Source organism: Gopherus flavomarginatus, chromosome 2 (genome assembly GCF_025201925.1).
Source record: "Gopherus flavomarginatus isolate rGopFla2 chromosome 2, rGopFla2.mat.asm, whole genome shotgun sequence".
NCBI classification, from domain to species: Eukaryota; Metazoa; Chordata; order Testudines; family Testudinidae; genus Gopherus; species Gopherus flavomarginatus.
Window position 1 is genome coordinate 95877031 of NC_066618.1, and position 15026 is coordinate 95892056.

Sequence of the window (15026 nt, forward strand, 5' to 3'; positions counted from 1 at the left end):
TCTGAGGTGTGAACTACCCCACTGAGTTGAATTGGGCTGCTCCCACATCAGAGCTATTGTTTCAGGCTCTGCAGATTCATGGCCTGTCTACACTTGAAATGCTACAGCTGCACTGCGGAAGCACTTCAGTGTAGACACTACTCTTATTGAAGGGAGGAGCTCTCCCATTTGTATAGGCAATCCATCTCCCCTAGAGGGGGAAGCTAGGTCAAAGAATTTTTCTGTGGAGCTACCATGGTCTATACTTGGGGTTAGGTCAGCTTAACCACGTCATAGAATCACAGGGTTAGACAGGACTGTGTCAACAAGGGTTATCTAGTCTAACCCCCATCCAAGACAACTTCATTTCAGTGTTATAGTGGCTCTTTAATGTAGGTTAAATTAATGGAGAAGTGTAGCTCCTTTATATAAACCTTCCAAGATTCTATCATTGCTTTGAGAACGAGGGCCTCAATGCTGCATTCTGTGTGGGCGGACCAATGCCTAGCCCCATTTCTGCTTCAGCATGAGCGCCTATAACTTTATTATTACCTGTCATTTAGGTGTTAAAATTTGCAATCTTGAAGTTATTTTAATCTTTTGGATTTTTAAAAGAGCTAAGTAAAAAGAAATTACAAATACAAGCCATAAATTGCTGCATTTTATAAACCAACCTTGCAGAATACCATTTCAAACCAAGTGAAAGTAACAGATAACCTGATTACCTCCATGAAGTTTAAACTGTGCTCCATATGAAAGAGGCCCTAACTTTACAACCTAGTTGAGACTGTATTAAACTAATGCCTTGTTGATTCATTTTCCCCAAAATAGCTCAAATTGTTGATTTCCAACAAAATATGTTCTGTGATAGGTTTACCTACCTATTTATGTCTACCAACATACTTACATGGTTTTATCACTGTAGTACTTGAATGCCTTTCAAATACATAAAAGTACAAATAACAGTAACAAATTTTGTTTCCCACCCTGAAAGTTCCTCAACAAAGGTATGCTAGAGTTTAAACTTGTTAAACTTTCTCTGGAAAAAAATAAGATACATCTCTTTATTCAGGCTGATTAAATGCAACTGGTGGAACTCTCCTCTCATCATCCTCTGGCAACATATCCTAGAGGATGATCATCAGTTTCTAGGGCAGTAAGGAATTTCCTTCCATACTGGGGGAAAAGTATAATACATTTGTGAGCTATATATTGTAAAGGACACTCTCGTTGCCTTATGATGGATGCCTTACAAATGCATGGGCTGAATATGCCAACTCTAGTTTAACACAAAGTAAATTAGTACAAGAGAGATTCTCCCCAACTATTTGCTCAACCAGGCAGAATAAAACTTCACAGCACAGGGTCAAAATTTATGCCACTCTGGGTTTATGTGAAGCAGCAGTGCTCAGTCTGAAAAGGATTTAGCAGAGGGGCAATACAGAGCAAAAATTGCTACTCTGGGAGCAAAATGTACTAGAAAGCCACCTAAGTCCCCATCTTCCCTAGAAGAGTAAAGCAACAAACCACAGTGAAACAAAGTCTGAGAACTCCCTGACCGTGACTGAGGCTGAGGGTTTTCCCCACAAGCCTGAAGCCTAGCTTCCCACTACCACAAGGAAAGGTGGTCTTATTCTCGCACTCACAGAGGAGGGACCAGGTGACATTTAGCGTCGCGCTTGCGTAGTCCACACAGCTGGGAACATTTTCACTCTCCGAGAAAAAATAGGAGAGACACTGAGAACTATGCCTGCGCAGTACGAAAGGGGGGGAGAATTTCCGTATGGAAGGGGTAGACTGGAAGTAGCGTAGCACTGCGCCTGCGCAGTACACAGGCCTGGGTACCTTTTTCACACACACGGAGGTGGGTAAGGTCTGAGTCAAATCGGACACTGATGCTCCTCCTCCAGTCCTCTTCCCCGGGTGCCTGCGGCTCTGATAGCGGTCGCTACTGCTCGCAGTGACTCTGTCCTGCGCCTCAGGACGTAGCCCACCGTGCCTCTGAGGCGTGTGATTTTTGTCCCGGCTCGGGCTGGCAGCCGCAGCAATGCTGGGCGCTGTGCTGCGAAGAAGGAGTTGCTCCTGTGTCAGGCGCAGAAGGAGTCTGTGCCCCACTCTCCCTAGCAGCAGTGGCTGCCCTGCCTCGCCCCTCTGCCCCAGCCCTCTGAGAATCCTCTCCTCACCTAGCAGCAGCAGAGGGGTGCAGGGAAGCTCTCTCCAGCCAGGTAGCCACATCTTTTAAACTCTTAACTTAATAAACCACTTGGTTTTTATCTGGCATGGACACCAGGGATCGGGTGTGTCATGTAACACGTGCGCAGGGCCGTGGAAAGGAATCAAAGTCCAGGAGAAGTTTTACTTAACAGTATCTGAGAGCAAGCGTCTCTTCATATTATTATTATTATTATTATATATGTGTACAGGTGAGAGACCTTTGCCATGTTTCCTGCCCTAGCGATCTTAGTTTAGAAAAACACAAGCGTTTACAGAGCAGGATGATAACGGACAAGCCAAAGTAAATATTTGCTTGGCTGAGAATTATGCTATACGTGTGATGTGCTATAATAAAATCGTTAATTCCCCAAAGGCGCAGAGAGCCTCACACACACACACAAACACTGAAATGCAACTATCTCTAGGGCTGCAGACACCGAGGGAAACTTCTGCTCTTAGGAAAAAAATATGATGAGATATTTTAATGTCCATGCAGGACATGAGAATATGACACTAATATCTTTTAATGATAGCAGACTGAATTCACATAGATTTCTAGATGGTTTTCTTTGTCCCCTAGCATTTTAAGGAATTTAATTTTTTTTTATTAAGTTTATCTGAAATTGACTTGACTCTACACTCTTGCGGCAGAATTAGCAAAAACATAACTGTCTGGATTGCAAATGATTTATTTTTTCTAAATGAAAATGAACATTTAAGGGTATAATTTTCCACAGTGGCTGAGGAGGAATTCAAAAGGTTCTGATTCTAATGCAGACTTTCCAAGGTGGTCAATGAATGTATGCAGGTGGCAAAAAAGTTAAGGGAAAATCATGGGAGGGGCTGGAGCCCAAGAAGAACTAATTATCAGACTACTAGCAGCAATATATAGAGAATACATTGCACTTTTTAGTTCAGTTACTAAAGCTGTTTGTTTCCATTTTATGGGCAAACAACCCATTTTGTGAGCCTCCTATTATTTAACAAAACTTTTCACTGATTGGGATTTCATAATGGATTCACTCTCTCCTTTCCTGCAAGCTCTATTTTTATCTTTAATTAAAAAAAACCCTACTTTCTGGTGGTCATTTAATAAGTGGAATTGATTTGCTCATTTTCTAATCTGTTTCAAATACCAAATACAAATATAAGCAGCTGAACTGGAATGATCACTCCACAGCAGTAGCTTGTATTTTCATTATTCATTCAAATTGATTGCTGGTATAAGTGTATGCATTGACACTGCATCTACTTACACAATGAGTGAATGTGGCCACTGGAGGCAGTCTGCATGAATGAGAAAATATCCACTTTGCAATTCGGTGGAGGAGGGCTTGATTCTCCTCACTTGCCCAGATATGAATCAGAAGTAACTTAATTGAAGACAGTGGAGCAGCACTGGTGTAAAAGTGATGGGAGAGAAGAATCAGGCCTATGGAATGCTTCCTTTTGTCCCCTTTCTCCTATATCTGCCTCTGTTTTAAAATAGAAAATAAAACTTTAAGATCTTTAGGATTAAAAGAAGTACAAATCAGTTCTACTATGAAATAACTTCTGGGTTTCTTTTTGTTAATGTTGTAATAAGATATGCTAACACACCTGACACGATCCTGCCTGTGTAAAGTGTACTAAATATAATTTGGGAGACTTTTCTGTTTAAAATACCTTCAGAGTCTACAAAGTTTGAGTGGGCCTGTTTTTTTCTCAATCAAAGCTACTTGTAATAGAGGTCCATGTGTTTGTCCAGTTTATTATAGGAATAAACAATCTTCAAGTATAACTACACCTGAGAGAGAGGAATTCTTGCACTAGTTGGGCAATAGGCTTAATTCAAAAAGAGGCAAAGTTGGTACTATTTGGTTAACTTAAGAAATCAAAAACTGGCACAGGAGAGGATGAAGATGGGGGATGATACTGGGATAGTAGGACTGAGGGAATGGTTTTGGCAGTGTTCATATGACTAGTCTATTAGAATTGTTATTTCTCTGATGATCAAGTGGGCATAGATGGAGTGTATCATGTAAAATCAGTCTGCAGCTCATTGGCTTACTATCAGAAAGCAAAACTGAGGCTTCATGTAAATTCATAGATGACTAGGCAAGAGTAGTTCCACTTATTAGCATTGCTTCTGAAACGTTCTGAATCAAGCTTTTGATCTACCTTCCACAGACCTTCCCCTCGCCTCTAATTCCGCTGGTCTACAATTTTTGAGAAATCATCTGCTTTAGAGATAAAGTGTGATATTTATTATGTATTTTGATGTGCTGAATTCAAATATGACAATTAAAACAACTGATTGACTACTGTTTCTAAGATATTTAAGTTTTTACATTTTATGTCTATGTATATTGTGTAGATAGTAGAGTTTTAATCATAAATTGTAAACCTAGGTCTTTTCATGTATTTATGGTTGCTTTACATGATAATATTTCACCTGTCCTGTTTATGTAACACTTTAAAAATCAGCAAAAGGGTTATATAAATAAAATTTATTATGAAACAAAAGGCAAAAAACTATTCTGTACATAGTTTAGTCCTATTCAGTGTCTACTCGGCGCTTCTTGGCTTGTCTCTTGTATTCATTAAATGGAGCATCTCTTGTCACTGTCCAGCAATAGTCTGCAAGCATTGATGGGCTCCATTTGCCCTGATAGCCTGCCAGGAGATTCCACTGCTGTAGTCTGGGGTCCAACAGCTCTGCCTTACTCTTGGGTAATTCCAAATCCCTGACAAGGTCATTCAGTTCACCTTGTGTTATGAGGTGTGGTTCAGAGGAGGAGGATGGGAGAAAATGTGGGTCCTGTGACACTGATGGTTCAGGACCAGAAGTTTCCTCCTCTTCCTCTTCCTCATCTGGCTCAAGTGAGAATGATTCTGGTGCATCAGGAACCGGCAGTCCTTCTCCGTGGGGTACTGGGCGTATAGCTGATGGAATGTTTGGATAATGCACAGTCCACTTTTTCTTCTTTGACGCACCTTTCCCAGCTGGAGGCACCATGCAGAAGTAACGATTGCTGGTATGATCTGTTGGCTCTCTCCAAATCATTGGCACTGCAAAAGGCATAGATTTCCTTTTCCTGTTCAACCACTGGCGAAGATTTGTTGCACAAGTGTTGCAGCATATGTGTGGGGCCCACCTCCTGTCCTGATCTCCAATTTTGCAGCCAAAATAACGGTGATAGGCTTTCTTAACCATAGTGGTTATACTGCACTTTTGTGATGCAAAAGTCACTTCACCACAAACATAGCAGAAGTTATCTGCACTGTTCACACAAGTACGAGGCATCTCTGCTCACTTTGGCTAAACAGAAATGTGTCCCTTTGCAAAATCAATCACTGACAAATAAGAGAGCACGACACTGTATGATTTCTAGAGCTGATCTAGGGCAATTTGTTCAGCAGAGTGATGAGTGGATTGCATCATCCATGACTTCTAGGAATAACATGATGCAATTCATATCATGTATGACGCAATACCAGCTTCAGATTGCATCATTCATTGTTTTGCCTAAAAAACAAGTACTGTCCAAACCCAGTCATAGATTTATTCATAGATCCAATCAAAGATGTATTTTAGTCATTTCCGGTTTAATTTGAGATCCCTTCCCTTTATAACTCACTTATCCTCCGCCATTCCCAAGTCAAGGGTCATATATACTGACCCAATAGCATATCTTGAAAACTAGAGCCAACAATTTTAAGCATCATTTTCGTTCTCAGTGACCCAGAATTAGTAAAGTTGGACTACATTTATTTCAAAAGCATTTTGGCTGTACAGCAGTGTTCTCTGTCACTGGGACAACACCTATTCAACTTCCCGTATCTATTGCCCAACAGACCGCTTCTCCCAGAAACACTTCGGCATTTCTCCTATGCTGACCCCTACTCCAGTGGGGCCATGGTCATTGGTTGAGGTTCCTAATTAATACCATAATATGAATATGATAATAATGGGGACTCAGTTTCTTGTTAATTATTGCTTTGTGTAAATGCATATTTTACAGGTGAAATCTAAATACTTTGCAGACTTCCCTTAGAGAGTCTAAAGAGACTTTAAAGGACTGTCAACTGCAGCTGCAGAACTTTTTGATTCTGAAAGTGCCTTTAATTGGGAAACTACTCTTGCTGTGGTAGTGTATGTATGAGAAAGGGAGAAAATCAGGCTCTATATGCTCTGTGGAATAGTGAAGAGATTGCAAGTTTTGGAGAGGATGGAAAGAAAGGCAGACTTTTCGTCATCTGCAGATGTTCTTATAAAGTTGTGTTCTTCTGTAATGCCGTGATTCAGCACTTAAAACACACTTAAACATATGCTTACCATTAATCACGAGAGTAGTCTGTCTTAATGAAGTCAATAGGACAACTTACCTGCTTAAAATTAAGCATATGGTTAAATTCTTATAATCTGGGGCCTAAGTGAGTTTACAGATGAACGGCTTATGACGTGTCATCAAGCTCTGTGTGGCTTTATTGAGGTTGTACCACCAAGTATTTTATATTGATATCCAGCATAATTACTAGTAAACTATTTTTCAACCTCTCCAGTATTTACAGTGAAATACAAAAGTACTAAACATATGTACCTGACTTCCTGTGTTTAAGATGTGCAAAACAACTATGAGGCAAATATTTAGACAGACTTTTATTTTAAACGCTAACTAGTCTGCATATCACACTTCCTTATGGCAACAACAACAGTCACAACAACAAAACAAACCACCTAAATCCCTCTGGAGAGATTTGTAATAATTGAGGAAAATGTCTTACAATTGAAGACACTATTTTTTTCATTGAGTGCAGGGTGGTGAATTAAAATATGTGAACAGGGGCCTTAAATTCCCAGACCATCCTAATATTCTGTGTGCATGCTTTGTAACTGATGACTAGAGAGAAAGTGAGACTGTCTTACAATATACTTTCTTTATGCTTTATGTCTTTTCCCCTTGTTTGAACAAGTACATGAGTAAAGATGAGTTCCTCCTGGCTAATGCTATGTAACCTTTCTAGTTTTAGCAGAGGTCTGCTTTCATTTTTTAATTATTTATCAAAATTGCTATGGCATTTATCACTATAGTATCTGAACATCTAATTGATATTAATTAATACACCTCACAATATCCCTATGAAGTAGCGAAATATTATTATCCTCCATTTTACAGAGGGGTTAAGTGACGTGCCCAAGATCACCGAGAAGATCTGTAACACCTGTGACCTAGACTGCAAGTCTATTACCTCCCCCCGTGGTTTAATTTCCTTCATATAGTTTTCAGTGATGGTCATGGTCAGGAGGAAAGCGGGGAGAAGGAAGGAAAAATATGTGTGGATAAATTTCTTGAGCATATATTTACCATCACGAGTGCTATCAGACAGAACAAATATTTTCTTGGTTTGTGCTCATCTGCTTCAGTTTTCAAGTGCCTTTTAAAATGTGAAGACACACTTTTTGGATGTGTTGTAAGAGCTGACCCTACTTTTGATTGTCAGCATAGGTCAAACTACTCTGCAGCTGGGGAGTCATTATTTCATGTCAGTCTGTTATCCATTAGTTTTAATTCATATATCTTCTTGACACTGACTGCTATGAGTTTATTGGCTCTTTCCACAGGCTGCTGCTTATCAGTATGTAACAGGCACTTAAAAATATAACGAACAATATATTGTAGTGTTCTAAGGGGTTTAAAATAGGATGTACAATACTAATAATTTACATCATGCTTTACAAACATTAACTGATTTTATATATCTGAAGCTGTTGTTATCCCCATTTTACGCAATGTGGGTAGCAAGGCAGAGTGTGATATAGCAGATATTTCGGACTTCCACGGAGAAACATTAATCTCCTTAAAAAAAGAGATTCACAGTAAAATATTGTTTTCTCTTTCTTACCAGGTGCTAATAAGGTGAAGCCGCTAGAAGGTGTGAAAATTCTTGATCTAACAAGGTTTGTGTCTGCTGTTTGTAGTTCAGAATAGTTTTCTGAGATTCAAATGCTGTGACAGAACAGCTACAAAAACCCTCTGCTTTTTAATATTGCAGGGTACTTGCAGGACCCTTTGCAACAATGAATTTAGGAGACCTAGGAGCGGAAGTTATTAAAGTGGAAAGACCAGGTAAGGTTTCTTAATATAATCAGAATGAGGATTAGTTTAATCATTAGTTGTCTATGTACTTTTGAATAGTTTTTTTCCTCTGTGCTGTTTTAATGGGTGCCCTGCAATCCTTGGAGGCACATTGATTTATAGTCAAGGCCCATTAGGCGTTTGGGGAGCGCAGTATAGGCTGAACATGTAAAATGCAATTCTCTTGCCTGCTTCCCCCCCACCCGCACCTCGCAGAAGTGAGGAGAAAGAAAATGCTAGGTTGAGTGGTGGTGTGTGTCTAGCTAGGCCCTTGGAAAACTTTAATTTTTTAACTATTACTATGTAGTCTACAGGTTTTGACTCTTTTTGGGGCCCTGTGGATATCATTCTATTTCCAGTTTCCTGCAGACTCACTGGTGGAGAAGTAGTTGCTGGCATACTTGCTGGTCTGGTTACTGGAGCTTCTCTTGTCAATTTATTCTAAAAACTGTAATTTAGTGTTAAGTGTAAATACGTTTTGTTCAAAAGTAACTTATGTCCTTAAGTCTTTTAGGAAGGATAAGGACATGAGAAGTCTGAAGTTCTAAGATCAAGTCCTTTTTGGGTTATGAATTCAGAAAATAATGTTAGTCCACTTAGCAAAAGACTTTAGACATGAAATGTATGTTACCTGTTACTCAAAATTTAGATTGTTTTCCTTTAAATTATTTAGAAAGATTCTCCTTTGGCCTCAGACTAAGTATTTTTGGCCTAATGAGTTTTCTTTATCACCTGAAAAGGCTTTTAAAACAGGGTTTAGGGAAAGAGTGCTGCAGTCTGAACTATAATGTCATGACAAACAGAATCCTTCCAGAAATTATGTATCATTTTTGTGATTTATTTTTATTACAGGAGCATCCGGAGGCCCCAGTCAGGGAGCAGAGCCTCACTGTGCTAGATGCTGTACACACATTTAATGATAAGATTGTCCTTGCCCCAAGAAGTTTATAATCTCATTATAGGACAAGAAATATAGTAACGTCTATTTTTTTTCTATATTGTTATGACCCTTATGTATTGTTGGTGGCTTCAGAGAATAGCTGCAGGCTACCAGTTAAAACACATGGTTTGCTCTACCTGCAAAGCCAACTGTGAATAAGGCAGCTTATTTAAAACAGACAAAAAAAGACTAAAAATTAGTACAAGAGTCAGGAGGTTTGGGGCCAGCCTATGCAAAATGGTTGGGGCCTACCATGCTAAATGGAATTGTTTTGAATCCAGAATAGGTTTTGTACCTAGAGATGTATAACTGGACTGATGTTATCACTGATATATGGCAACATATTACACTTTATGTGGTGACCTTGTTAGATCTCGTAAACTGATGGCCCTGAGATTAGTTGTTCTATATTACCACATGAAAGACCTTTGATTGATTTCCTGGTCTCATCACTTGCTTCTTAGGCAAGGGTTGGGAGTGCTGCAGAAGCACTCCCATTCTCTTTGACCTCTGGAAATAAAATACACCCATCTGCTTTCACAGCTGGATTTAGTGAATCATTTGCCTCTGGCATATTCATCAGACATCTGTTACTGATTGAAACACCAGGTTTCTAACTGGTCATTCTGGACTCTTTTCTCCCATCAGTACGCAGAGGATTTCCAAGAGAAACTGCTGTTAATGCAATGGAAATTTATGGGCTTGTGTAAAACTTTAGCATTAGGTTCCTGATACTATGAAAATAGAATCTTTATTTTGAGATACACTCTGATCTGTTGTTGCTACAATTATCAGTGTATAGGAGTGGCACAGCATTGTTACAGTGGTGGCACCAAACTAGGCATGCAATAAAAGGCATTGTTAGCATAATTTGATCTATCTAGGCCCCAAGTTGAAGCTATGAAATTAAGACTTTTATTGACTTCTGAAAGGTGAATGCACCAATGCTTCTTTCCTCTCTTACCCTGTACATCTAGAGGGAACAGTGATTATGACTCTCATTACAAAAAACTCTCCAATGGCTGAAAGCTTCTGTAAAACGTTGACAGTATATGAAATTATAATTCTACAAATGAGAAATATGACTGGTATTAATTATTTTGGATAGAGATTTTTTGGGAGCGGGAAGATTGTAGCCATATTTGCCTGGATATAGCTGGCGTTCCAAAAGAAGGCAACAAAATAGACACCAGTGTTTTCAGGGTTCAGATCCATGTATGTGATTTTCCTGAGTTGCAGATCTTTCTGTTTCTGTCCAGGCTCTCCCACTATATCCCCAGTGCAAGTGATTTAGGCTGGCCCACCTCTCTGCAGGATTCCCAAACCCTGAATGCCATGGCTTCTGCTGCAGCTCTGAGTTCTTGTTCCTTCTGCCCCTCTCTTCCAAGGAACAGAGGGGGAGCCAACTACCCAAGAGCTGGCCTTATTTTTCAGCAGCTGATAGGTGCCAGTATAAGAATCTGGATAGCCTGATAGAAATGAGTACAGTTGTAAGCGTAGGAGTACCTAGATTAGGAATAGGAACTTTTAGTCTTGTTCCTGTTGGTTGTAAATAGCATGTGATTGCAGAATGGATTTCTGTGAAATGCAGATGGGGAGGGGAGACCAGAACTGAAACATCCATAGAAAATATATAACTCATTCATTCAAATAACATATAGGGTAATACATAATGGTAAATTAAACAAAATTGGCTTAAACCCTGTGAGTTGGCGGAGATCTAAGTAGGTATAGGACATTCTTAACCTTGACTTTAATATTAATGTATTTTTTTCTGGGAATTTTATTGTGTTTTTGTAACTAAAAATGTCATACACAAACACTAAAGGAGATGCTAAAATGTAATATTACCATGAGATATTTCTAATGATTTGATGATATGAAGTAACCTCTTCAATTTTTATAGCCATACTCACCTTTACACCCTGGTTGCTTTATACTACTCTGGAGAATCACAAAGCACACACTACTCTACACTCCTCTACAATCCTTCCCCTCAATCATTCCTCCCTGGTATCCTTCACTCTCTTCTATACATACAGACACAGTTTTCTCCACCTTCCTGAGCAGATGTGGCAGGTCTTGTAGCTTTTGAAAAAAAATTGTTTTAAGATTAATGGTAATGTTTTGCCATTATTTTTTATTAACTGAAAGTTTATCTGTTACCAGATGCTGATGCATAAAATCTCATTAGTAGAATGTCCTCTAGACAGTATTTGGTCCTGCCATGAGGGCAGGGGACTGGACTCGATGACCTCTCAAGGTCCCTTCCAGTCCTAGAATCTATGAATCTATGATGTTATAGGTAATTTTCTAAGAACAATGATTTTAGCAAGAGCCATGTGAAAATTTCTTAACTGAATATGCAACACAACTCTGTATGGAAGGGATGGAAATTGTATGGTTATTAGGCCCTGTACGTGGATTTTAAAGAGGAATTGCCAATTTAAAAATCATATTTTATGCAAACTCTTACTTCATTATGTTATTCATTGTGACAGAGTGCTGAGGTCTAATAGAGGGTCAGCACTCTGATCACTGTGGCCTCAAGTAGCTTCCCCAGTGATGGCTCGTTGAGGAAATGAGTTAATCAGACAAGGAAGTTGTGTGATTTAAGGAATTAATTGGCCCATCAACTGATTATCTTGATAAAAGACAGAAAGGAAGTGCTAGAGCATGGAGTACAGGGCTAGTTGAGCCCGGATTGAAGGAAATTCCAAGGAAGGGAGATCTCATTTCCTCCCTGGTCCCTGATGAACAGGAGGTGAAGGTCATAGAGATTAGGACTGTTTTGTTGCACTGTACAGGTGTTAGTGGAGGGGACTTGAATAAATTATACAGCATGGACACTAAAATAAGAAAGTCAGAGCCATTCCTGGGGTAGCCGGGGGAGTTGAGGAGAGGAATGCATGCCCTTTGACAAATGAAAGTGTAGATGTTCAAAGCTGAAGGATTTAAAGCAATTGCTTACACTGTTTATGTTGTTTGCCTGCTTTTTAAAATTTGCTTCAGCTTGGATAGGTTCTTAGTGCTGCAATGTTTGGGTTGCAAATGCTGAAGGCGAATGTTAGCTTGTGTTTAGAAATATTTCTAATTAATTTTTTAAAAAATCTGCAGTTTGGGCAATGTTTGAGTTAACATTGTCTCTTTAAAATATGTGTCCTGAATGAAAATTAGGTAAGCATATAAAATTAGGAATACCTTATCCCACCAAGGAAATGATATAGATCAGTGGTTCTCAACTTATTTACCATTATGGGTCACATATGCGGGTTGCATATGCAGCTCTCTGTTTTATGTGGGCCACATCCACACAATATATATACTACCTGTATGGCTCTGAGGATGTCACATGGGCTGCAAGTGGTCCACGGGTTGAGAACCACTGATGTAGATTCATATTGCATTAGTCAGATTGAATTTTAAAGTGTATTTTGCACTATACCAGAGTAAACACCCATAGGACACATCCCATACCAGTAGGGGAACAAGCAGGTGTTTTCCCATCACTGTATTATGTTTCAGTAGTTTAATATGCCCTGAGCTAAAGCTTTTCTGTGTGAACTTAAACTGGAGTACGTTTTGTTGCACAGAGGTAGAATGCTGAGCAAATTACTTGCCTCTTGAGGTTGGCCACAATTAGGCACATAAGTCAGAGATATTGAAGTAGAATTGAACAGATTGGTATAGCAAGAAACAAGAGACTAGAGCTTCATTTAAAAAATAGTCTCGATTACCGTAACTATTTTCTTTACTTTTTGTTGTTGCTACACATGTCTTGAAATGGGGATTACAAGCACTTGGATTCATTGATTAAAAGGTGTCTGCCCACTATTCATCTTCCTGAGGCTGATTCTAATATTCCAAATCACTGAGCAGTTTCAAGTAGCTGACTTAAAAAAACAACCTGTCAGAGAAATGTTTCCTTCTCTTTCCCTTAAATGTAAATTCAATTTTGTACCAGTGAAAGATTTTCTGTGTATAAAATTGTTACAACCTTAAAGTCCAGTATTTTGTATCCGGCCATGAATAGAAATGCGATCTTTATTCCATTGGAAAGGGAGATTCTCAGTTTCCCGCAGAACATTCACTTCTAGCTCTGGAAGTGTCCGAGGTTAACAGACTTCAGGAGTGAATTTTTAGATACCCCCTCCCCCAAAATAAAATAAGCATTTGTTTTAAGGCTCCCTCTGAGCCTGGTAGCATGGTAGTTATGGCCTGAATTTATCTCTGTCTTGTAGGATCATAACAAGTTACTGCTTTTGTATATTTTACTTTATTATGACTGATTTCTGTTCCCACTCTATGCAGGTATTTTTTAGATTCGAAGAAGTTTTCTTAAGAACTTCCTTGTTGTTTTAGATACTAATAACAAGTGCTTTGTCCTAGTGTAATAGCTAGATTTCTTAAGTTTTGCAGATTTTATTTGTTTAGTTGAGTTTCTCTTAAAATTATACAAGTGGAATAACAAACTCCAGGGAGTGCAGTTGTTTCAGAGGTATTTCCACATTTGGCCTCCAGTCTTGTGCCTCACTACGCACTTGAGGCATGCAGATATGTCATAGCAGCTGCACATTATGTCATGTGTTTTTCCTTACATAAGTTTCCGGCCATTTAAAAAAAAAAACAAAACCTTTCTCTTTTTTTATTTAAAAAAAACCACTATAGTCAAACCACACACTCATTTATTATACTTAAATCGGAAACCTATCCACAATGAACACCTAAGAAAAGGATTCTACCACTTCAGCCAACAAATCATCCTCTCAGAGACTTGCTCCTGCAACTTTGTTCACTAGAGTATTACATTGTTTAATTTTGGAAAGGTCACAGTCCCATACCAATAGGTGAAACTGAAAACTAGGATTCAAAGTGTAATGGGTATAGGGAGGAAGCAGGGTCTTGTGGTTAAAGTACAAACCTAAGATTTGGGAGACCTGCATTTTATTCTTAGCTTTTTATTCAGATCTTGGAGGAGTCACTTAACCTCTCAGTGTCTGCTTCCCACATCTGTAAAGTGGGTTAATAAACTCATCCTATGACAAAAGCCCTGCTTCACAGGGGTGTTACTAATTTACTCCATTATTGGTGTTAGTAATCCACTTTGAGATCCTTATAGGAAGGAACTGTAGAAATGTATTGATGATATGGATTGAACTGGATATGTGTAGAAAAAAGTGTAATGATAGTTTCCCAAGCTCCTCCCATTTGAGACACCAAAATGTGGAGTTCTTGGTAACTGTAATTTTTTATGTTTGTACAATGCCTGGCACAATGATGTTCAGCCTGGCTGTTGCCTTTAGGTGCTACTGCAATATAAATGTGATATAATAATATATGCTGCTTTAAGCTATGCTGGGTTACTCAAGCTTGGTTCTCCCTTCCATAAGGTTCATATTCATTCATGGCAGGGGCGGCTCTAGGCACCAGCAAAACAAGCAGGTGTTTGGGGCAGCAAATTACCAGGGGTGGCATAATGCTGGGGCCCCAGCTCTAACCTGAGGCAGTGTCCTGGGCTGGATCCTGACCGCCCTGTTGTTCTCTGACAGGGTGCCACTGGGGCTGTGCGGCGGGGCAGGGGGAGCGTGTCGCTGCTGCTCTCCCACAGGCAGCAGGCAGCCCCCCTCAGGCAGGAGTCGGTAGCGTGGCCCTACCCCAGTCGCGGAACACAGAGGGTGGCAGCGGAACATGGCAGCCAGGCGGGTTGCTCCTCCAGCGCCGGCTGCAGGCTCCTCCTCAGTTTGTTGCTGTCACCACCTCCTCCTCCTCCTCCT

The 15026-nt window shown here is 39.7% G+C and overlaps 1 protein-coding gene across 5 annotated transcripts in view; it reads left to right on the forward strand.

Annotated features, from left to right (window-relative positions):
* Positions 1 to 1844: 1844 nt before the first annotated feature.
* Positions 1845 to 15026, forward strand: part of SUGCT (succinyl-CoA:glutarate-CoA transferase) — a 477812-nt gene continuing 464630 nt past the window's right edge. For 4 of the 5 annotated variants that reach the window (XM_050937744.1, XM_050937745.1, XM_050937746.1 and 1 more), the window contains exons 1-3: positions 1845 to 2204; positions 8083 to 8134; positions 8230 to 8303. In XM_050937744.1, coding sequence (XP_050793701.1) covers positions 2027 to 2204; positions 8083 to 8134; positions 8230 to 8303 — 304 coding nt within the window. In that variant the 5' untranslated portion in view covers positions 1845 to 2026. The remainder of the gene's footprint in view (positions 2205 to 8082; positions 8135 to 8229; positions 8304 to 15026) is intronic. The other variant, XM_050937747.1, reaches the window with a different exon arrangement.